Consider the following 25757-nt stretch of genomic DNA (forward strand, 5'->3'; position numbering starts at 1 on the left):
ATGGCCAACTTGTTATGTTGTGGCAGAAACATACAAAACGAGGGAACACTGGAGCCATTTGGCATCGTGTCTTCTGTCCTTGGGCACTGCACCCACCCCCACACTCCATTCCAATCTAATCCAAGATAGTGTTGCTGGCTATGATCTGTATCATTGATGTGCCCCATGTCATACATTTGGAGATGCTGGTGCTGGAGTGATGAAGGAGCAGCACTCTGAAAGCAATGCTTCCAGTTAAACCTGTTGGACTATAACCTGGTGTTGTGTGATGTTTAACCATGTCATACAAGACTGTCTGGGTCACTATTTACAAGGCTACCGTTTTAGATCCATCTCGAAGAAAGTAACTTAATGCAATGCCATGTTACCCCTTTTACAATGCAGTGTTTTAAAATGAATAATGCTTTTCCAGTGAGCTCAAGACAGACATTCCGATGGTTCCAATACTTGGGTCTTACTTAGATCAGATTTAAAGCTTATATGGCATAATTTGTGAAATATACAAGGCATGTGCAATCTCATTTTCTTTGCAGCTTGAGCTCCCTGAATACATTGATATTTTAAAATAAAAAGCCTAGCTCCAGAAGACCATGGAAAGTGTTCCTAGTTCCCTGCAGTTAATGATGGCCCATTAACTGGTCACATCCATTTAATATTTTCAGTCTACAGTGGATGAATTAGAAACTTGAGTAATGTTATTGACTATTTGTTAAGGTCAACGAATATGCCCACAGTTCACTTTCAACAAAATGACTGACAAAGTTTTGAGAGAAAGGAAACTACTTAAGACCCAAGTTGTGAAATTCCTTGGAAGTCCCACCAGTATTCAATTACTGCCTTGAGGCTTCCAGGGAAATGGTGCAAGCAGCAATTTTTCAGCTATTTAGATTATTTTCCTGGAGGTCTGCCGATCTCCTGCCAGAGTTTCAACGGAAAAAGAATCCCTGTGGAATTTCAAAACCATGTAAGGAAGTTGGATCCCCCCTGACATGGTGTATTGGTATGAAATTAGTGAGCCTGTGGAAAAGGATTTCTCACTTTCCCACTAGCACCCAAAGGTGATAAATATATACAAAGTGGTAATGAAGAGTTGCTGCAGTCTACAGTAGACAAAAGCTGAAGTTAAAGATAACTTCCTTCAGTTTGTTTTATGCCATACTTGGTATAACTACGATGTTTCAGAGTAAGTGATTTGAATTTTGGAATGCAGAGCCTGTGGAAAATTTGGGCATGAATTTATCCTGAATTGACTACAGGCAGTTGTGGCTGTCCAATTCTGTACATACAGCAGGGGTGAGACCCCTTTTTCCATAGCTGCAAACCTGCAACTCTACTCCAAACTTCAGGAAAGGGGTTCGGAGCGATGATCGTCATCCTTCTGAGCTTGAGAAGTCCTGCCCATTCAGTTTTCTTTTGCGTGAATGGGAGCATTAAATGCACAGTTGTAAAGTTATTCTCAGTTGCTGCCTCTGGGCAGCTTCTGGTAGATTCAGAAGGCCGGGGAGAATGTGCCGAAGCATTGTCAAAGCAGACTATGTGTTTGGAATTTACCGGATGTGACCAGAGGCACTTCAGATATGCCCTCTGAACAGAGCCCGATATGAAAGCTTTACACACTATATGTTTCCCAGAAGAGTTGATAGCTCGGACATGATTGGGTTTGCCCATTTTCCACCTCTTTTTACCTCACACTCTCTCCCCTCTCATCCTTCTTTCCACCCTCCACCTTTCTTCCCACTCTTCCCTTTTCTTCACATCCTTTCCCTTCTTCCCATGCCCACCCCCGTTCTTCCCACTTATCGCTCTCTCTCCCTCTCACCCTCCCGCTTCTGTGTCCCCCCCCACCCCCCAAAAACAAAGCTCGCAAACAGAAATCAGGCTTCTAACCCTCTCTGGCACCATTTCAATTTTTGGCTCTACTAATAAACTCAGTGTAACCTTAATTGCTTGTTGATGTATATTTTACTTTGTTGCTGTCTGTCATCCTGCAATGCCTGCTCTTGTTCATCACTTAATACAATTTCCAGTTCTTGGATGACTCTAATTGTTGGCTTTAAGCTGAGTAAGAGTGTCGATAACCATTGGGGTTTGTAGCCACATCATCACCAGGAGTGCCCACTCCTAACTGCCGTCTCTGACTCTGACCCTGCCTGAGCTCATCGGTTCAGGAAACCGTTATCCTTGTCTTTCTTGCTTGGATTGTCTTGATACTCTGCCGGTAGACCTCCCGTCATCCACCTAACATAATTTGTGCTCAGTGTGACGTGGTAAATTCCGTTCGTTTTTTTTTCCATTCTGTATATCTTTCCATTTTAAAACCAGCGGTGCAGCTGCAGTCCTTAATGACTAGCAAAGCTTCTGCAACCTGTCTTGTGCTGCTCTGTGGTCACAAACACACAAGTAATTTCACATAAATAGTACCTGTGTTCATTCATCTTAACCTGCTCCAACTCTCTGTCATTGCTGCTGTGCTGTCTGACCTTTGGCTCAAACCATCAATGTCTCAATTTAAAATCATCACTCCAGGGCCACAACTCTACCTACCACCCTCTCCCATCTGCAGAGTCTTCTGGCCTGACAAGTCTTTGAAGATCTCCATTGTCCTGGTCTCCTGCATCATCCTGTTCTTGGTTGTTTCATCATTGGTGATCATGCCTCCAATCAGCTTATCACTAAACTGTGGAATACCTCACAGAGTCAGTCTCTCTCTCTCTCTCTCTCTCTAAGTTCATCTTTATAACGTGCCTCTTTCTTCTTCTATAATGTGCCTCTTTCTCTCTTTGTAGCCTTCAGGTAAAGATACTTTTGATGTTGCACTTCAGAATGTCTTACTTTGTAATGTGTGCTATGTAAATCATTGAATCCCTACATATGGAACAGGCCATTGGTCCCATTGAGTCCACAATGACCCTCTGAAGAGCATCTTGCCAAGACCACTCATTTCCCCCCCATACCCCATCCCTGTAAACTTGCATTTCCCACAATTAATCTGCCTAACCTGCACGTCCCCTGGACACAATGGCCATGCTAAAATGCCCCATATCTTTGGACTGCATATCTTTGGACTGTGGGAGGAAACTGGGGCACCCGGAGGAGACACAGGTAGAATGTGCAAACTCAACACAGACAGTCGCCCAAGGTTGGAATTGAACCCGGGTCCCTAGCGCTGTGAGGCAGCAGTGCTAACCATTGAGCCTGCAAGTGTTGAAAGAAACCTACAAAAAAAAACGCAGCTCACTTGCTGATTAGGAGAAAACCTCGATATTGTATTCATGACAGCTCCAAAATAAAACAAGTGCCGATTTACTCCTAGCAACGCAGCAGTAGAGTCTGGCTGTGTGACTGAGAGCCTGGAGGCAACAGCTGCTGTTGGAATCTGTTAGAATTGCCTGCTCTTTCTCTGGCCTCAATCCGACAGCCACTTGGACCTCACCTTGTGCTTTCTCTCAGCAACAGTCTGCTCTCCACCCACCCCACCTTGGATCTCTCTCCACATGAACTCCAGAACCCCCTTTGTGCTGTTTCTGCTGCATTACTCCACTCTCCCATATTGAACGTGGAGCTTGAAGCCATTGCACTGTATCTGCCCTCCTCCAACACCCTTGATCTGCCTTTGATTCTCGGGATCCCTTGGTTGACACTTCACTTGATGAAGGAGCAGCACTCTGAAAGCTTGTGATTCCAAATAAACCTGTTGGACTGTAATCCCGTATCGTGTGACTTCTGACCTTGTCCATTCCAGTCCAACACTGACAGCTGCACATTATGGTAATTATGAAGGTTAAGATGAAAACTTTGCTCTATTGTTCAGCCAATTACGCTTCCTACCAATGACTTCAACGTTATCATGAAACTAACCGTAAATAATGTTCCATAAACCGTGCAGCAACCACTTAACAGGCCCATTTTGTCTAGTTTAAGAGGAGACCTGTAAATTTAAGATAGGATTTCAGGATGCAACTAAGTGCTGATCAAAACAATAAATATTCTGTCCTTATCCAGTATCTTCAAATTCAGAGTGTTTAAAACTTCAGTAAATGATCCACATATCAAAAAGTTAACTCACTTAGGGAAATCACTTAGACATTAATGTGCATCTTGTATAGATCTCTTAACAGCCAAAAATATAAACGGGGTTTAATAAGATATGATCATTTGTATTTTATTTCAGGTAAATTGCTGAATGTAGGTGTTCTAGAGCCATCACATCACAGGAGAAGGCTATTTGGCCCGTCAAGTCAATGCAACCTCTCTGTAAAGAAGCCCTGTCAGTCACATGTCCTCCACCCTTGGCACAAAATGTCTAATTTCCTATAATCCAAGTTCCTTTTAAAATCATTCCCCCACCCTGATAGGCAAAGGAATTCAGGGCATTGCTACTTGTGTGGGTGGGGTGAAGAGAAAAGGTTCTTGCTCAAATCTCTGCACCCCAACCCCCTCACGTCTCTTGCTCAAAACGTTAAATCTGTGTCCCCAGCTTTTACACCACTAACTAATGGGAATAACTTTTCCTTGTCTACCTCACCCAAACCTGTCGTAGTCTTGCACACTTCTACCAAATCTCCCCTCAATCTCATTCGCCTCGAAGAGGGCTGCACCAGCCTAACCTTTGTAGCTAAAATCCCCCATTAAATATCCCTCCACCATAATGCATCACCTCTCATTTCTTGGAATTAAATTCAACCTTCACTTGCCTGCCCGTTCTGCTAGGCCTTCCTGTGTCTTGTTGCAGACTGTTGTCATTTTCAGTGTTTATGTGGCTTCTCTAAGTTTCTTTGCCTCAGATACAATTCCTGTCACCATTATCAGACTCCACTGCAGTCTCTAGGCATGTGTTGTCCAATGTATGGTGTTTCCAACGCACCCCACCACCTTTTTGATTGTCATCTCAGGCAAACAGCAAAGAGAACAGTAGACCAAGGGGTTCAATCAATGCCAAACTATGTTTGGACGGTGTGTCCTCAAGTGAATATTTTCTGTGCATTCAGAAGCTGTCTAACCTGCTGAAAATTTCTCGCACTTTTTATTATTATTCCAATTTATTCCAGACTCTCAGCCTTGTTTGCAGCTGCAGTTATAGAAGTTCCTTGGTTGATTTTTGGAGGCAATCTTTTTAGAGTTTCTAGCGCTGAGTCATAATCACAGAGACGTTCAGCACAGGAACGGACCCTTCAGTCCATCTTGCTTATGCCAAGCAGATATACTCTAATCCCATCTGCTAACATTTGGCACATATCCCTCTAAATGTTTTCTGTTCACGTGTCCTTCCAGATGCCTTTTCAATATTGCAAGTGGACCAGCCTACACCACTTCCTCTGGCAGCTTATTCCATACATCACCTTTTGCCTGAAAAAGTTGTTCCCTCAGTCTCTTTGAAATCTTTCCCCTCTCACCTTAAACCTATGCCCTCTGGTTTTGGACTCGCCTACTCTGGGAAAAGACTTTGGCTATTCATCATATCTGTACCCCTCATGATTTTATATGTCTCTATAAGGTCACCCCTCAGCCTCCGATGCTCCAGGGAAAATTGCACCGGTCCATTCAGCCTCTCCCTATAGCTCAAACCCTCCAACCCTGTCAACATCCTTGTAAATCCTTTCTCAAGCCTTTCAAGTTTCGCAACAACCTTTCCTATTGCAGGGAACCCAGAATTGAATGCAGTATTCCAAAAGTACTGTAGGGCTGCAACATGACATCCCAACTCCTATACTCAATCCACTGACCAATAAAATCCAGTATCTTCTTTACTCCTATGTCCACCTGCAACTCCACCCTCAAGGAACTATGAGCCTGCACCCAAGGTCTCTTTGTTCGGCAACATTTCCTAGGAGCCTTCCGTTAAGTTTTTACTTTCCCAAAATGCAGCAGCTCACATTTATCTAAATTAAACTCCAACTGCCACTCCTTTGCCAATCTGATCAAGGACCTGTTGTACCTTCCTCACTATCCACTACACCTCCGATTTTGGTGTCATCAGTATTAAAGCATTGTTATTTTTCCAGGGAAATGTTTCGTATCCCTTATTATTTTTTTTAAATTTGATCTCAAATAGATTAGTAATGTTGCACTCCTAATTAACGTTAACAAGCTACCTAATTTACATTGGGTTACGCAGTGTGCAGCAAGATGGGTGCAGTAAATTTAGCAAGAGCGCAGCACTGTGCACAATTGATGCTAGGAACAACACCTTCTTCACTCACCCTACCCTGGCTAAACTCACTACTTCACTGGGACAGAATTTCCAATAACATAAGGCTTAAAGCACTACCTATCCCAATATCTATCACTCTAAGCACTGATTGATATGCTCAAACATACACAATCAAGTAGCTTTAGTAATAATAGAAAATCTGTAGTTAATTCCTAAAATATTAATTCCATTTTGCATTCTCCTAGTACAACTTCTAAAAGTTGGCCGAGGGAAAACTACAGAAAATATTCTAGTGAATACTTCCTTTCTCAGGTTTTACATGTTAGTTTTGAAATTGCCTTCATGCGTTTTGTTTTCATATAAGTGCTCAACACAGTGGTATCAAATTTCTTTGTTACTTTAACAGTGTTGTTAACCAATTTAAACTAAACCGGCTAAAGCTTGTGTTGAAACGGCAGAGTAATTTGATCCAAACCTATTGTGTGTGCTTATTTATGAATTGAATACTGTGTTCAGGTACACTTTGATGTTTTCTTTTGAATAATTGTGGTTTATTTATATTAGAAATGACAGATTAATTGATTGGTATACAACAAAAACTTTTTATATTTACAAGGCATTTCCCATCTAACACGGCAGTCAAATTTGTACTTTTTAAGTGATGTAAGTACAAGATGCAGCGATAGTCATCATTTATTCTGAGTAACTATCTCTCAACAAGTAGTAAATATGTTAAATAATCCAAGAGGTGATATATCTATAAACTTTGGCTGACTTTACCAATCAATTAAAATAAGGTAGAGACAAGATTTTGCCTACAGCATTGAAGACCAGTTAAACTTTGACCTCACCAACTATTCACTCAGCTTTTATTAGATTTTTAAGAGAACACAACTTAATTTTATTTGCAGTGGTTTGCATTGTTAATTTTCTCTATAAATGATGCACTCTTTCCAATGTCAGTAATTTGACAGAAGGTCAGTTGTTGTGCTGTTTGAACTATTAGCATCGCATGCACCAATTGAGTCAGTGGGAGTTGGAGACTGCTGCCTCAACATGTGGACGAGTAACATCAACATCTGGACAACTGCTGTCTTTTGCTTTGCCTTCTCTTCTGCTGGGCAGTTTGGACTCCCAGCACCACATTCTCCACGGATAGCAAACGGAGGCGAGATCCAAATCCACCCCAGCAGGAATAAGCATCAAACATGATACACATGGAACCAATCTGATCCACTCCAGTCAACTGATCCAACCAGCACCACCCCCTCCACCTGCAACCAGACTATTTATGCTGTTTTGGCTACATACACTTTCACTTATTCTGTTTTAGTACTTTGGATAGTGTTAGATTAGATTAGATTACTTACAGTGTGGAAACAGGCCCTTCGGCCCAACATGTCCACACCGACCCCCCGAAGCGCAACCCACCCATACCCATTCTTACCTAACACTACAGGCAATTTAGCATGGCCAATTCACCTGACCTGCACATCTTTTGGACTGTGGGAGGAAACCGGAGCACCCGGAGGAAACCCACGCAGACACGGGGAGAATGTGCAAACTCCACACAGTCAGTCGCCTGAGTCGAGAATTGAACCCGGGTCTCTGGCGCTGTGAGGCAGCAGTGCTAACCACTGTGCCACCGTGCCACCGTGCCGCCCAGTTAGTTGAGGCTACAATTTCCTTGCTGACTAGGAATCTTACTACACGCTACAATGTGTTAGAAGGATTTATGTGTTGACACTTAATTCCCTTGGCCATGTTATGAACTCACTTTTCCTGGTCACCAAGTCCGAGGGACCCTACCCACAACAATATCTACAGTGGTACTATAGAGATGAGCAAAGTGCCAGATTTGACCTCCAATTAATGATGAATACTTAGTGAACACAGCAGCAAACCTTTGGCCTTAGTGTTCCTTTCTGATTCATTCAGCCTGTTTTCACTCATTCATGGGTTGTGGGCGTCACTGGCTGGGCCAGCATTTTCTGCTCAGATCAAGCTGCCTTTAAGAAAGTGGTGCTGTCCACATAGTGTGGGTACCCCCACAGCTCTCTCAGGAACAGAGTTCCAAGATTTTGACAGTGAAGGACAGTCTGACTACTGTCGTTTAACCATCAAATCCCTACAGTGCAGAAAGAGTTGTGCTGTTCAGCCCATCGAGTCTGCACTGACCCCCTGAAGTGCATTGCGGGTGGTGATGGCCTAGTGGTATTATCACTGGACTGTTAATCCAGAAACCTAGATGGTGTTCTGGGGACCCGGGTTCAAATGATGACCATGAATCCATTGTCAATTGTCAGGAAAACAACGTCTGATTCACTATGTCCTTCAGGGAAGAAAACTGCTGTCTTTACCTGGTCTGGCCTACATGTGACTCCAGACCCACAGCAATGAGCTTGACACTTAACTGATCTCTGTGCAATTAGGGACGAGCAATGAATGCTGGCCTGGCCAGAGGTCCCCTCATCCCATGTCTGAAGAATAATCTCACCTAGACCCAGCCCCCTACCGTACTCCCATGACCCACATTCACCACAGCTAGTCATCCTAGCCTACACATCCCTGGTGGTCCCATTAGTGGTGATATCAAACTTAGCTGCACTGCCTACCTACAGTAGGGAATCCAGGGTGACTTCTGACTGCCTGTACTCCTGGAAAGGTCTTAGCAACTAATGGCGTAAGGATTGAAATAGGGTAGTGGACCATGAACAGCACTTCCAAAATGAAAGGGAAATGCTGTATTTCAGGACATGAATAGAGGGCAAATCACTGGAGCGAATCTAAAATGGATGGAACAATCGGCAACATGAGTAACTGGAGGAAGAGCGCCTCATCTTCCGCCTAGGAACCCTCCAACCACAAGGGATGAATGCCGATTTCTCCAGCTTCCGCATTTCCCCTCCCCCACCTTATCTCAGTCCCAACCCTCTGACTCAGCACCACCTTCTTGACCTGCAATCTTCTTCCCGATCTCTCCGCCCTCACCCCCTCTCTGGCCTATCACCCTCACCTTAACCTCCTTCCACCTATCACATTCCCAACGCCCCTCCCCCAAGTCCCTCCTCCCTGCCTTTTATCTTAGCCTGCTTGGCACACCTTCCTCATTCCTGAAGAAGGGCTTATGCCCGAAACGTCGATTCTCCTGCTCCTTGGATGCTGCCTGACCTGCTGCGCTTTTCCAGCAACACATTTTTCAACAGGAGTAACCACCCCCACCAATTACAGCCCTCTGTTGAGTGATATCGGTACTCACATTAGTAAGCCATTGTTTAAGTAACCAGGAGAGGAGAGTTTGAGAAGAACGAGTTATTATCTGTGACGAACTATCCAGATGGCCTAAAAAAGAGAGCCATAGATAAAGGATGAAACTTAATTCAGGTCAATAATGTATAACTCATCGTGGATAATCTTTTCAGCATTAAATAGAAAACAAATGAGCAACAGGTGTGTGCCAAAGCAAGTCTTTAACTTAACACCTTTATGAAGAGAACAGTTACACTTGTTCCTAGGGGCGCATTGTTCAATCATTCTGACTCAATTCCTTTTAGAATTCCTTGTTGTTTGGCAGACTACTAAATCTGCCAACACTAACGACAACAAATAAAGGTTTTGGGACGTGGGTGTTCCAATGAGAAAAGGGTTCTGTACCTTCAATAACACTCTCTTGTTCTCTGTTAGCAGTAAGGTATAGACTTCCAAAACTATATGGAAAGCGACTTAAGATAAGCAACAGGTATGAACAAGTCTTTTGACAAGTAGAAATTCTTCAAATACAGAGAGTTTCCAGATTACATGTTCCTTGATGACACATTAAGTCACTCGCATTTAATTAAATTTTGTTACTGTTTTTGTAACATTTCACTACAATCCAAATTAATATGTTTAAGTGAACAATCGAAGGAAAATTGAGTATGCTTTGCCTGAGGTCAAAACGATCTTGACTAGATTTGATTTATTGATAGAGTCATACAGCAGTTTACAGGCACACGGTGGCTCAGTGGTTAGCACTGCAGCCTCACAGCACCAGGGTCCCAGGTTCGATTCCAGCCTCAGGCGACTGTGCAAACTCCACACAGACAATCACCCCGTGTCTGCGTGGGTTTCTTCCGGGTGCTCTGGTTTCCTCCCACAGTCCAAAGATGTGCAGGTCAGGTGCATTGGCTATGCGAAGTTACCCACAGTGTTAGGTGCATAACTCAAAGGGAAAATCGGTCTGGGTGGGTTACTCTTCAGAGGGTCGGTATGGACTTATCGGGCCAAAGGGCCTGTTTCCACTCTGTAGGGAATCTAATCTAATCTGGAGATTTACAACGCAAACAGACCACCGTACCCCCACTGCACACATTCACACTACTGTCAAAACTTAAAGGGCTTTCACCTATGAAGTCGATGTCTCATTCGCGAATACTCCTACGGAGTCTACATTATTTGACAGAGGGGCACCTCCGTACATGGATGGTGACATGTGCTGTTCCTTAATCCCTTCTGAGAGCAGGAAGTGTGATGTGTGACTAGTCCAAGCACTGTGGGGTCACAAGGATGACAAGGCACATTACAGGCAGCTGAAAACATTGATTCAGATAGTCAGCAATTAAACCTGGCAAGATTCTCCCCCTGATAGGTCCTGATCTGTTGCCTTCTGCCTGGCTCTACCAGAGAGAGAACAGGAGGGAATCCAACAGGGTGCCAAGAGCTAATTGAAATGGCAATGTAAGCTTGGATTCCAGCTGAGCCAACTCTGCAGGCAAACCTGAGGATGAATCAAGAGACGACGTAAACACACAGACAAGTTAAGAGATACTGGTGCATGGTAAACACTATTTTAATGGGATAAACGGGGAACAGTTTATCTAAGTGGTGAGTGGAAGTGCAGTAAGTGAAAATCTAATCTAAATAGTGATATCTTCAGTGACAAAAGGAAACAGAGCGATCTTTAAAAGCAGAATCATAAATTCAGCAAAGCAACTTGGATTCCATTTTTTTTATTGTTGCAACCTGTACAAAGGCAATACATTGTAGCTATGCCTGTTTAAGAAATGTTTTGGTTGCGAGTGGAGTATTGCAATTTATAGAAAGTATTTTGAAGATTTGGTCGAGCATCAGATAGAGTGCGTCACTGATAACACCAGAGATAATCGAAGGAAGTCCTCACAATGTAAGCCTAGTAATTTAGTAATCTCGAAAGATCAGAGGTACTTAAAGAATTTGAACAAACAGCTCAAAACAAAACTTAAGATTGTATCCATTGTTCCAAGAGTTGATGGAGAGCAGGAATTTTGGATCAGGGCATGTTTTTTGATATTTGTTTTATTTGAATTAGAATATAAAATGCTGTTTAAGCCAAGTCAAACCCAATATTTTAAGGTGGGTTTAACAGTGCTGATTCCTTTATTGAGCACTCTGAGCACTGTGTATTACTAATGGAGTATCTGAATTAAGTGCTTGGGTCGCAAGCATGCAAGTCAGGAGGAGGCCATTCAGCCCTTGAGCCTGCTCTATCATTCAATAAGATCATGGCTGAATTGTTTATGTTCAAATTCCACATTCCCATCCATCCTGATATCCTGCCTAACACACATACACCTACTTCTGCTTAAAATATTCAACATCTGCCACTGTCTGAGACAAAGGGTTACAATGTTGCACATCCCTGCCAGTTTTAAGACAATGCTTTCTAGCTCTAGACTCGAGCAAGCTTTCCACACCCAATTTGTCAAGACCAGTCTGTGTTTTTTTTTATTTTAGTTAAGTCACCCTCACGCTTCTTAACTGATGTGAGAAATCAATGCTAGAGAAAGTGGCACACGGTTAGCAATGCTGCCTGACTGCGCCAGAGTTTGATTCCACCCTCTGGTAACTGTGTGTGGAGTTTGCACATTCTCCTTGCGTGTGCATGAAGATGTGCAGATTAGATGGATTGGCCGTGCTAAATTGTCCATGGTGTCCAGGGACATACAGGCTAGGTGGATTAACTGTGGTAAATGTGGGGTTATGGGGTTAAGGTAAGGGGGTGGGATGCTCTTCAGAGGGTCAATGTGGACTTGATGGGTTAAATGGCATCCATACTAACGGGATTCAGTGATGATTCTAGTTCTGTAATTTTGCCGATGCTTAGAGTACTTTTCTATTCTGAGTGTTTGAGATAGGTAAAATGGTATTGGAACAGCTTGATCCAACGTGGAGTTTGTACTAATGGACTGATTGGTCTCTCATTCTGAAATTTCTTTGATTGACTGCCCATCTTAAATCTGCTGGGGTGACCAAGAATGGAATCATTGCTCCAATGTAAGGTATGGCAAGGTAGAGTGCAAAGCAAATTTTTAAAGGCACGTGTAGAACCATGTGTGTTTTACATTTTTCTTGCGATTTTCAAACTGGGCCCACACAGCATGTACTACTTTAAGGCCAATTGAATCATTTTTATCAACATGGAGAAGAGAGAATGCATTATTTAACCCTGAATGTTCTTTTTTCTCTGCTCAAGGTGCAGAGCAAGTCTCTGAAAAGTGCCTGATTTGCTTCATACTTGGTAAGAATGCACAAATATATAAATTGCAGAATCAGTGCTCTCCCAACTTCAAAAGAGTTCCTAATGGAATAGGGGTACAAAGATATTTCATTATCCCTAAGTGATGCTATAGTGTCAGTCGATCAACAAAAACTCATTGGCTTTTGTGGTAATCACTGATCTGTTATGTTCTACAGAGGCACAGCCGACTGGTTTGGAGTTAGCAAGGATAATGATACCACTCAAAAATGGCAGAGGAAGAGCCTTCGCCACTGCAGCCAGAGATACGGCAAGCTGAAATCACACGTCATTCGTGAAATGGAATTACCCAGCCAAGATAACATCTCACTGACCAGCACGGAAACTCCTCCTCCCCTCTATGTGGGGCCGCAGTTTGGTATGCAGAAGGTAAGGTTTGCAAAGAAATCATCTGATGATCTGCATTGTATTTCCTGATCTTGGTGCAGTCATGTCAACAAGAAGATGAAAGAGGAGTATTAGGAGTGTTGCATCTAGATGCTTAACACCTGTGGAGACATGTTAATGTTCTGCTAATAGCTGGTGTAGCTATTAAAAATGTGGGCAAAAAAAGTACTCACAGCTGCAGAATTATTGGAAACACTCTCAGTTCCAGCTAGTCTTTAGTTATTTCATGGTTGGAAACTGTAGCAGCCACAACAACTACATTAGAAAATATACTTTGATTTCCTTTTGGTAATTGCTGCATTGAACTTAAGCTGCTTCAAGAGCAGGTTGACAGTATAATTATATGATCAAGCCTGAGGCAAGTTGTGTTTACAAATTAATTATCATCATAAAAGCAAAAGCTCTAATATTGAATCATTAGTAATAGAAATTTATAAAATAAAGTGGAAATTAGGAAGCAGTTTAAATCCTCAAACTGAAGCGAGATCAATGTATGTTGCAGATGAATGAAAGAATGTCAGAACTGATTGTGAGAGAGGCGAATAAAGTCGTAAAGTTCTGCCAAGGGCAGAATGTCATGTGGTGTTTTCTGGTGAACCTTCGAACAATCTGACCCACTGTGAAAACCACAACAACTTGTGTGAATTGGAATGCTGCAATGCTGGAATTATAAAACGGTGTATGTAAAAGAAGACTTAGTTCATTATAAGCCTAAAGAATGGCAGAATTCTATTATTGCAACATGATAACACTGAAGTAAAATTCATCAGATCCCAGGAAGCTTGATGTTTTAATGTTAGAGTGGATAGCAGACAAATCTACCCCTCTGTTTTTGTGTTCTTGAAGTGTTGTCTTGGTTTCTCCAAATCTCCTGCCTTAGAGTGTCTGTGTCTGTGTCTGTGTCTGTGTGAGACAGAAAGAAGATTTGGGCAAAGGAACTTGAGATTTGGAATTTAAAGTGATGGATGCCCCGATCATACAATTGTGACGTATCTTTCATATTGATGTTGTGGAAACATTTGTCTCGGTTAGTACAGTCTTGTGTGCACATGCAGACGTGATACAAGTAATCCGTTTGATATTGCAGTTCTGACTGTATAATCTATCAAAATTAATAAAGGCATTCTTTTTAGCTTGGATACTTACTGGGGACTGGAAGGGATGTTGAAGGAGGGGACCACAGTTGGTGGGGTGTGGAATCTCTGATGGGGAAAGTTGACAAAAATGGACTTTGCCGCACCTTCTGTGGAATTAAACTGCAGAATGCACAAAACTAAAGAGCTCCACTTCTGAGACACTGGTTGCCAGTTGGTGGGAGAGCAGCTCTCGTTGGGCTGAGGTGGAGGAGTCCTGGTAGGACAGTCTGGGAAAGTGGTCATTGTTGCATGGCAAAGGAGTGTGAACTCAACATTGTTGTTTTGGAAGAGCCACAGCTGATTTTAGCAGTAGACGTGCTCACTATTCTCAAACAGCCCATACCCATGTGCTTTCTCGGAATCATCTGAATAATGATTGGGAGATGTGACTGCAACTCTTATATTTTGAGTTCCCTGCTCTCGGGATTAGTCAATGTGACCCTGCGATCAGCAGGGAACGATCGTGGAATCTGGCAACTCCTTCTTCTTTTCACGTTTGTTTTCCAATTGAAACAGCGAGCTAGGTCCCTGAAGTCTTTCAAAATCTAATTAGTTTGCATTTACAAGGCATGCCATAGCTCACAGGGTCCTCGCATTGTGAGCTGGGATTTTTTCCTCTGCACAATCCATGTAAAATTTGTAAAAGGCTGTTTGTGGCCTGTCCTGTTTGCAATTGAAAGTACAGAACCAAACTGAGGATCTAAGTGAATTGAATGATGTCCTTGCATCATTGAAAGCTGACGTGAATGCAGCTTTTGACCGTTATTGAGGTTGGATGAACTTAACACTGTCTCTGAATGAACAAGCTGACTCCGGAAAGCTAGTGTTTGCCATGTGCACCGTACGTGAGGTTGTTCTGTGCCAGTGTGTGAGTTGGTGTCTGCTGGCACCTCATTTGGAATGCTGGCAGCCACTTTGAGCTTTCTGAAGCCATGTTATCGTGATGGCAGAATCCTTCCCCACAGTTAATGTTAACTTTTGCATCACTCATAGAATCCCTACAGTGTGGAAGCAGGTCATTTGGCCCATCGTGTCCACACCGACCCTCTGAAGAGCATCCTATCCCTATAAATCCACATTTCCCATGGCTAACCCACCTAGCCTGCACATCCCTGAACACTACAGGACAATTTAACATGGCCAATCCACCTATCCTCCACATCTTTGGACTGTGGGAGGAAACTAGAGCACTGGAAGAAAACCCCAAGCAGAGGGAGCAAATGTGCAAACTCCACGCAGGCAATAGCTGAAGGGTGGAATTGAAGCCAGTTCCATGTGGCTGTGAGGCAGCAATGCTAACCACTGAGCCACAGTGCTGCTCTAGCTGCATGTGAGGGAATTTAACCTGTCAGTGTGCCAGTGTCTATGGAAGAAGCAAGAACTGTTGGCATGAAAAGAAGCTGCAACAATCTGCCAATGTCTCCATCTAGTTTGGACATGTTTAATGGTGTATGGGAAACCCAAGTAAATCTGTGATTCAAGCTTGATGAAAGGCAATGGACAACATCTTTAACTCCAGGTTCTGGCTTTAACTGTCAGCACACCGGTTTGCCAGACTGAAACTCACCAAGCTGGAACAAGACAAAAAGAGATTGGGGATCGGTGGGACTGAATCATTAACAGGCTGGAAAATTTCAGGTACTGAAATCCGAGAGCTGCTACTTTGTTCAAGTGAGTCTCGTCGGTAATTGATACCATGTTTGCCAGGACTGCCTATTATGTCCACATCACCAATGATCTGACCAGTTTGAATGAAAGAGCTGGGGATTTATTGTTCTGGCTGGATTTGCAGAGGTGCAAGAGAGTCATAGAAAGCCATTTGTTGATCTTTTGCTCAAGTGGCTGTGGTTGTAGTTTGATGTGCTTTAATGGTAAGTCTCTTCCCATTCATTGATCAGGATCAGCATATACATCTCTCTGAACATTGTGGGGTGCTGTGTGCCCTTTGATAGGAACTACTGCTGTCCCTGCCTTTCTGGCTGCTGCTGCCACCTGTAACATGAGATTCAATGCCATAGGCCGATTATCTGTCTTGGAGGCACTGCCAAGTTCTGGAGTGTGTGATGTGGTGGTACTTTTCTGAGAATGTGCAAATACATTTATAAAGCTTTTCTCTTCAGGAACCAAGAACCAATCCATCTCTGTCTTAAATATATTCAATGATTCATAAACACCATCAAGTACAGACCCAAAGTTGTCAAATGTTCCCCATATGACAAGCCCTTCTTCCCCAGGATCATTCTTGGGAATCTCTGTTGGATTCCTTCCAACGCCAGCACATCCTTCCCTAGAAACTGGGCCCAAAATTGCTCGGAATGTTCCAAACACACTATGACTGGAGCTTTATACAACCTCAGCAGTAAATTTCTGCTCTTGTATTCAAGCCTGCTGAAATGAATGCTAACATTGCAGTTGCCTTCCTAACTGCCAGCATGTTAACCTTAAGAGAATCCTGAACTAGGAGTCCCAAGTCCCTTTGTGCTTCAGATTTCCAAAGCCTATCCCCATTCAGAAAATAGTTTACACCTCTGTTCTTCCGATCAAAGTGCCTATCCTCTCAATTTCCACATTGTATTCTACCTGCCACTCCTTTGGCCACTCTCCTACCTGCCCAGGCCCTTCTGCAGCCTCCCTGCTTCCTCAACGCTGCCAGTCCATCCACCTATCTTTGTGTCATCTGCAAACTTACTAACAATACCCTCCGTTCCTTCATTAATGTATAAGGTGAATGGTTGAGATCCTAACACTGACCCCTGTGGAAATCCAATAGTCCCCAGCTATCATCCTGAAGAAGACCCCTTTATTCCCCGCTCTTTGCCTTTGGCCAGTCAGCCAATCCTCTGTACGTGCCAGTATCTTCCACCGGGCACTGTGGTCTCTTATTTAGCAGCCTCCTGTCAAAGACCTTCTGGAAATCCAAATTGATCACATCCAGTGGCTCTCCTTTGTCTAACTTGTTCATTACCACCTCAAATTCTAACAGCTTTGTCAGGCATGACCTCTCCTTGACAAAGTTTTGTTGACTCAGCCCTATTTTACCTTGTACAGAGGAACCTCAAATATCCAAACTTTGGATTATCTGAACAAAGGTTTCAAGGTCCCGATGCTTGGTAACCTGTATTATCCAAACTTTCGATTTATTTGAACAAGATACTCCCCGCCCATGTAATTTGGATCATTTGAGGTTCCTCTGCAATTCACTTTTATGTTACTGGATACCTTACCCTCCTATTTAATGTACTCCCCCATTTATTGTTTTCTTAGTTGTTCTCTGCTGGTTTTTATAGGCTTCCCAATCCTTTAGCTTCACACTAATCTTCACCACACTGTCTTTTCTTTTGCTCTTATGCTATCAGCAATGGTTAATTTGACCTCCCTTCGTATGTGTTTTTCCCTTTTTTGGGATGAATCTCTGTGCCTCCTGAATTACCCCCAGAAATTCTTGCTGGGCTGCCCTTCCAATAGATTCTGGCCAGCTCCTCCCTCATGTCTTTGTAATTACCTTTATTCAATTGTAATACCTTTTACATCTGATTCCAGCTTCTCTCCCTCCAACTACAGGGTGAATTTTATGGTCACTGCCCCCGATGAGTTCCTTCACCTTCAGCTCCCTAATCAAGTCTACCTCAATATACAGATCCAAATCCATAATTACCTGTTCCCTTGAGGGATCTATCACAAGCTGCTGTCCAAAAATCATCTTTTAAACAGTCCACAAATTAATTTTCTTGGGATGTGCTCCCGATCTGATTTTCCCAGTCTGCCCCCATATTGAAGTCTCCCATGCTTATTGTAATAGTGCCTTTCTTACATGCCTTTTCTTCCTCCTGATTCATTTTCTCCCCCACATCCTGACTACGCTAGAAGGCCTGCACACACTCCCATCAGGGTCTTTTTCCCTTTACGGTCCCTGAAACCTGCCCACACAGATTCTTCCGACTCTATATCACTTCTTGCTATCAATTTCATTCCATTTCTTACTAACAAGGCAGCCCCACTCCCTCTACCCATCTTTTCAATAGGACACATATCCTTGGATATTTAGCTCCCAGCCACGTGGCAGCCATATCTCTGTGACACCCACAATGTTGTACCTGCCGGTTTCAATCTACGCTACAAGCTCTGTTACCTTGTTTGTATACTGTTTGTGCATTTAAGTACAACACCCTCAGTCTTGTGTGGACTGCCGACTTTCGCATAGTTGGCCTTTGCCTGTTGTGCCTGATCTGCAAGTGACAAGAAGAGAGGTCCACGTGCAACATGATGCCGATCATCATACTTCAATAGCTGCTGATGTCAAGTGTGTGTCGAATGTCGTGGGCTACGTGATAGTTAATTATGTGGCAATTTAGCTGGGAGATGCCATCTTTACACCACCAATGTCTGTACATTCTGAGATCTAATTACTCCCTCTTTTACCTGGTGAAATTACATATTCCTTGATAAAGTTCAATAACAAGTGTTAATTTAAAACTCTTTTCTCCTCCTCCTACCCGTTCATATTATTGATCTGCCGAGAGAAGATGTTTTGATTCTTTTGTCTAATGGCTGCCAATAGCTCTTTTCATACTCTCTTTGCTTCTCTTTGAGAGTATTTTCTTCCATCACTCTCCTGAACATTGCATATTCAGTCTAGTTCTCAATTGTATTATCCACATTATCTACTTTTTTTTTCTTATTATTTGTTGGTATCTTTTTCTTCGTCCGGGGGCTCTTAGATTTATTTTCCCGACCTTTGCCCCTTCTGGGAATATTCCTTGACTGCACTTGATCTGTTTCCACTTTAAGTGCAGCCCATTGTGAGTTATAGTTTGCTATCTAATCTTTGAATCTGGACCAGACAAACTGAAATCGTTCTTAACTCTTATTGAAGTTGGCTTCCCTCAGTTAATGTTCTTACTCTGACTAGTACCTTATTCTTTTCCATAGCTAGCTTAAACCTTTAGAAATAATTGGGGTAGCAGGGTGGCTCAGCAATTAGCACTGTTGCCTCACAGGGCAAGGGGCTGAGGTTTGAAGCCACCCTCAAGTGACTGTGTGGAGTTTGCACATTCCCCCCTGTCTGCGTGGGGTTCCTCCAAGTGCTCTGGTTTCCTCCAAAGATGTGCAATTTAAATACACTGGCCATGCTAAATTGCCTAGGGATTGCAGGCTAGATGGAATAGTCATGGTAAATGCAGGGTTACGCGGATAAGGTGGGGGTGGGTTGGTGTGGACTCGATGGACTGAAAAGCCTGCTTCCAAACTGTGGGGATTCTATGATAATGGTCCATGTCACCCAAATATTCCTGAATTGACATAAGATCCATTGTAAATCTAAGGACCTAGTCCCAATAATGAGACTTCTCTCATTGGCCTGGGAAATTAATGATATTGAAAATTTTCTTGAAACTCTTGTCCCTCTCTTCCTTTTGCATTACTACTCTCCCAGCTATATTGCAGTAATAAAAATCCTCCATTGTAATCATTGTGTTTCTTGCCTTGCAATTCCTTTACAGCCTTGACCCTCTATGTCTTTGTGTAGTTGCTGCTTTATAGACTATATCAACTTGCAACATTTTATTCCTCAACTCTAAGCAAATCCTGGTCCTTCACCTCTCTGGAACATTCCCTCTCTCCAGTGGTGGAATATTGTCCTTGATCAATGCTGTCACACTCCCTCCCTTTCTTTCATATTTTCCCTGGATATCTAGGAATAGTCATTAATATCCATTTCTGCCTTGCTTTGAGTCAGGTTTTTGTTATAGCCACAACATATTGTTTCCATGGCAGTCTGTACTTGTAACTCACCAATCTTATTAACCACACACCACAGATTCATGTAATTTTGATTTTAGTTTGTCCCTTCTTACTGAGCCATCTAATACACTTTTTCCTACTGGAGGGCTATCTGTCTCTCTCAATGTTCTTTGTATCTTGGTATCCTCCTTCAGTACTATGTTCATGTTCCCACACATACCACGTAAGCTTGAGCCTTCCCCAATAGCAGTAGCAGATCGTTCCAGAAGTAAGTCCCAGTTCTGTTTAGGTGCAGTAAGCCCAGCTTGTCCCCATCCCACCTCCCTCAGAACTGAGCCAAATGTCTGGAAAAACTGAATCTCCTTCATCCTCAGTCACTCACCACTCATCTATCTATTTTATTCTCCTATTTCTATGCCCTTGCAGGGTACTGTAGTGATTACTAGCTTGGCATCCTCCTTGCTAATTTCCTACCTAGCTTTCTAAATTCTGACTGCAAAAGACTGCATCCTCCTTTCTGTTTACTGAATTCTGAAGAGCCTGAAGCTTTAACTCTGATTTCTCTCCACAGAGATGCTGCCAGACCTGCTAAGATTTTTCAGCAATTTGTTTGTTTTTCAGATTTCCAGCATCTGCTGTTCTTCGGTGTTTTTTTTTTGATAGCTAGCGTTGCTCCCACAACAAGACTGAAAAAGTGCTGGCAGCTCTGCCCAATGTGTCATCATACACCCCATGTTTCACATGACTCAATGGATTTTCAAAATTGCCTAAAGTGCTCTGATTTTGGGAAGAAGCCCAACAGAGCTCCAGAAAGATTGTTATTTATTTCACTCTTGTGTGTTTGCAGTGACATGTGCACATAGGTAATATTCTTGGTGAGGTTATAGCTCAAAGTTTGGGAGAAGATTTGTAGCTCGGGTACTCGTTGTTGTGGTTCTGTTCGCCGAGCTGGGAATTTGTGTTGCAAACGTTTCATCCCCTGTCTAGGTGACATCCTCAGTGCTTGGGAGCCTCCTGTGAAGCGCTTCTGTGATGTTTCCTCCGGCATTTATAGTGGTTTGTCTCTGCCGCTTCCGGTTGTCAGTTCTAGCTGTCCGCTGCAGTGGCCGGTATATTGGGTCCAGGTCGATGTGCTTATTGATTGACTCTGTGGATGAGTGCCATGCCTCTAGGAATTCCCTGGCTGTTCTCTGTTTGGCTTGTCCTATAATGGTAGTGTTGTCCCAGTCAAACTCATGTTGCTTGTCAGGGGTTATACTGCTTCCCCTTAAACCTCATTCTTTTCTCTGTACTGTAACAGTGGGTCAGCTTGGCGGACTGGAAAATAGTCAGCATTATTGTGTTAAATTCTAAAATGCAATTCTAGGCAAAGTGGACCTGTCAAATAAATCAATTAATCCCATTGCTGATCTGCGAACATGATGATTTTGTGTTCGCAGCAATTTTGCGACTTTCTACTTTAGTCGTAGGTGTTGACTTTGGGCTTGTATTTCACTGACTGACATGAGGAATATAATTGCTCAGGAAGCAATTAATACATAATAATATATAATGCTTTGAAATTTGCATCGCATGTTTAAGAAGGTGTTTAACACGTGTGCCTTCATTGCGACGTTTGAGTATAGTAGTTGGGATGTCACGTTGAGATTGTACAAGACATGAGTGAGGCCTCCTCTGGAGTACCGTGTCCAGTTCTGGTCACCCTATTATAAGAAGAATCGTATTAAACTGGAAAGGGTTCAGAAAAGGTTTATCAGAATAATGCCAGGGACGGAGGCTTAGAGATACAAAAATAGACTGGAAAAGCTGGGGCTTAAAGTACATGTAATGGTCCAGCAGCACAGCATTTCCAAATTCAGTTTAAAACTTTGTGCAGCAAGTGTAACAGAGTGCTATGATGCCTTGAAGCTAATACTAAAGAACAGATTTGTTTTTCTATGTTTAGCGTACATAATATATACCACAGAGATTCTGGTTCCTATTGAGACCGTTATCTGCAAATTTATTAACAGCCCTCAAAAGACACCTCCAACTTGCATATAATGTGGGATCCATGTTTGCTTATTAGCATTGCATAATATTTATAGAGTTATCTGGCTGACTGCTGACTTGATCAACTGACACACTGACTGTCCAGAAAATAAGATAGTGACCTTTTAGTGCTAGAACATGTGACTTCCTGAAACTTGTGCAATAATACAACAAAATCCCCTGGCCAAAAATGTCTGGCACAGCCAATACCGTTTGAGGGAAACTGTGAATAAAGTGCAAAGGAATCTCTCGAAACTTTTCCCAGGAAATTTGAGAGCGAGCCCATCTGAAACATGCTTGTACAATGATTAGAATCAGGTTTATTGTCATGTGTACTCAAGTTATAAAAGACCAGGAGTACAGTGAAAAGTGCCAACACAGTGCCATATTCGATATAAAGTACCGAGGTGCAAATCTTAAGTACGAAAAATAGTGCAACTTTTCAAATTTTCTCTGTTACTGATATAGGTAGTATAGGTATAAGTTAGCAAAATAGGTATAAGTTAAAAAGATAGATAATTCAGCCTTTCTATAATGTCTGGTACGAGATATGACCCTGTGCTACTTCCTGTAATGGTGTAGGCTTAGAGTAAATTTAACAATCGAGAGTCAGAGTTTTACAGCATGGGAACGGACCCTTAGGTCCAACCTATCCATGCCAACCAGTTATTCTAAATTAATCTAGTTCCATTTGCCAGCACTTGGTCAATATCCCTTTCAAACCTTCCTATTCATGTACCCAACTGAGGCCTTTTTAAATGTTGTAATTGTACCAGCCACACCACTTTCTCTGGCATCTCATTCCATGTATGCACCACCCTCTGCATGAAACCTTAGCAAGACGCTAAGGGCTGTTAGTAACAGCCAGTAAAATAAATTTGCTGTCAGTTTATTCCCTATCCCCATGGTCGGAGGCCATTTTTCTTTATCTTAAGTCAATTGAATTAGCTGTCACCATCAAGAATTCTTATGAGGGTTAGCAACAGAATAGTTGTAATTCCCAGGGAATTTCAGACATGCCGCTTGGTATGAGGAGAGGCAAGTGGAAGACTGATAGTGTGCCTATTGCCCATTGGGTACCATTTTTTGGTGAAAGTATTGTCACCCCTGTCCTTAAATCTGTGACCATAAAATTCAACTGCAGGAGAACAAGGCCCATGACAGTGAATTGGTTGCTAGGCATATTCTCATCTTGTTTTGTGTTCTTACCAAAAATGCATTGTAATTGAATATTCATAGGATCCCTACAGTATAGAAACAGGCCATTATGCCCAACAATGCTTCACCAACCTTCCAAAGAGTAACCCACCTAGACCCATTCCCCTACCCTATTACTCTACATTTACCCTGACTAATGCACCTAACATACTCATCCCTGAACACTGTGGGTAATTTAGTATGGTCAATTCACCTAATCTGCACATCTTTGGACTGTTGGAAGAAACCAGAGCACCCGGAGGAAACCCAAGCAGATACTAGAGAATGTGCAAACTCCACATGGACAGTTGCCCAAGACTGGAATGGAACCCGGGTCCCTGACGCTGTGAGGCAGCAGTGCTAACCACTGTGCTACTATGCCGCCCCTTATATATTGCCTGATCAATATCTGAATTTTAATAAAAACTTGTACAAGCTTGTTTAGGGATTACTGCAAATGATGTTACCCTACCAGAATTCAATATGTTTATTATCATATTTATGAACCTTTGAATTTTAGATGGATTAATCATGCCATCTCATTTATTATAATGGGTGAGGACTATACCTCCATCTACACATTGAGATTAAAGCTAAAAAAAATTATCCCACTCTTCCCCACCCACTCATTCATAGAATCATCAAATGCCGACAGTGTGGAAACAAGCCATTGTTAGTCAATTACTTGGATTTGCTCCTGCGACATTCTGGAACATTCCCCCACATGTTGAATGTGTCTATTAAAATGAGAGAGAGCGCGGAACTTTTATGAAGTATTATTCAGCATTCACATGATAGCATTGCTCAGAAATTTTCAGGCTAATGTGCATGATGTCAGCTTCCATAAAAGGAGACATTGTTTCTTGATCCATGTTCTTGCAAGTGTATTGCATGTCTGATGTTTGCAATTCAGTGGAGTGTGGTACAGAATGAAATCCTATCCCAGTATTGTTAAGTTTCTGTTGCGATTCTGAAGTGGGCGATCCCAGCTGCTTCAGAAACAAAATCGGCCTCCCCACGAAATAAAACTCGTTGTTAGCTTTGTAATTTTTCCTTTTACTTTCTTGGCTCTTGGGACTGGGTGAGGCTCTCTGTTAATCACTGGAAACTGGCAACTGCAGTAATGACCTAAATATTCCTGTTTCTGTCCTTCAGATCCTTTTTCATTTCTCAAGCTATCTTCTTTCCCTGTCATGACCCTTTAATGATGCTTATCTAATGCCAACTTTGCCTGTTGCTCCCTGAGTCTTGCATCCGTTAATAATGCAGTGGAATTTTTTTTTCAAAACCCTACTGCAAAGTAAAATTCTTAATGCTTTCCATATTATCCTCCTTTTATTGGGCTGCTTCTTGTATGACCAGCTGTTCTGTTTTAGTAGTTTTAACTGCTTTTGCTATAATCAGATTTCCTGTGTCTCTGAATGGGCAACTTTTTCCAACAACTGTGAATGTGCAATTTTCTTTTTGTTTTTAACCATTGAAAAACAACGTCTGCTGTTCTAAGCTTCAAAGACTGGCTGGTGCAATAATGGTTAAGGTACCTTCTACTTGAATTAATTCTGAAATGCAGCAAAAAAAAAGGGGGAAAGATTGATTGATTGATTAGTTGAAGAGTGTGACCTTTTGAATGTCCTCATTCACTGATCACATTTAGACAACATGTCCAGGAGCAGTTATGGTCAACCCGTTAACATAATGAATTAGAAGCAGGCAATAATCTTGTGGTACACTATCAATTGTTGGTTAGATTTTTCTGTTGGTGTTGTTTCCAGTACATTGACGAAATTGGTGAGCGCGGATGCGTCGGCCATTACAGATTCTGCCACGTATTCCTTTTTTCATCACTCACCATAAAATGGTTTAATGTTACAATCGTGGTTAAAAATAGACAATCAATGTTTAGTTTTCATCATTTGATTGTAATACCTGAGACTTCCATGGAATAAAAAGAGGGCACTGCTGCCTTCAAAATGGCTACTGTGGTCACCTGACAAACCCTCATGGAACATAGAACACTGGCCGGATTGCAACTGCCATTTTAGTCACCAGACTCTAAAGCTCAGAAATCAAGAAATTTCCATCCCTGGTTTTACTCTTCCCCCACGTGATAGCGATGTATTTTGGAAATGGAGAGTTACCTCCAACTATCCCACTTCAAATGAATCAACTTCACAACCTCCCAAATCCACAGTGGAACCACGTATCAACAGTAGGCCTCAATCCAAAAAGGATCAGAGAAAATGTGGACTGATGGGGTGATGAATGCTCTTTTCTCCCCTTACAAATCTCCCTCAAGCTCAAAACAGAGCTAACGAAAAGAAACTTGGAACAACAATGCTCACTGGCATGTTCCAGCAACTAGCATTGAAAGACTGCAGTAGGGATACTTTCTGCGCACGGACAGACACCCACCTGATGTTCTGGACCAGGCTACATCTCAGTGCTCACTCACGTAGCAGCTAACTGCATGCTGTCAGCTTCCGTGACTGCTGTACCTGTTTGTGCATTAGTGCCTTTGCCAGAACGCAAAGCTATCAGTGCTTTTGTATTGAGGCACTCTTTA

The 25757-nt window shown here is 42.5% G+C and overlaps 1 protein-coding gene across 8 annotated transcripts in view; it reads left to right on the forward strand.

The window, feature by feature from the left end:
• The window catches only part of LOC122560494 (inactive rhomboid protein 1), a 365137-nt gene that overhangs the window by 268473 nt on the left and 70907 nt on the right, over positions 1 to 25757 (forward strand). For all 8 annotated transcript variants that reach the window (XM_043711146.2, XM_087998010.1, XM_043711147.2 and 5 more), the window contains one exon: positions 12863 to 13073. In XM_043711146.2, coding sequence (XP_043567081.1) covers positions 12863 to 13073 — 211 coding nt within the window. The remainder of the gene's footprint in view (positions 1 to 12862; positions 13074 to 25757) is intronic.

Source organism: Chiloscyllium plagiosum, unplaced genomic scaffold (genome assembly GCF_037043375.1).
Source record: "Chiloscyllium plagiosum isolate Xiang-an unplaced genomic scaffold, Cpla_swu_hap1 HiC_scaffold_20, whole genome shotgun sequence".
In the NCBI taxonomy this organism is placed as follows: Eukaryota; Metazoa; Chordata; class Chondrichthyes; order Orectolobiformes; family Hemiscylliidae; genus Chiloscyllium; species Chiloscyllium plagiosum.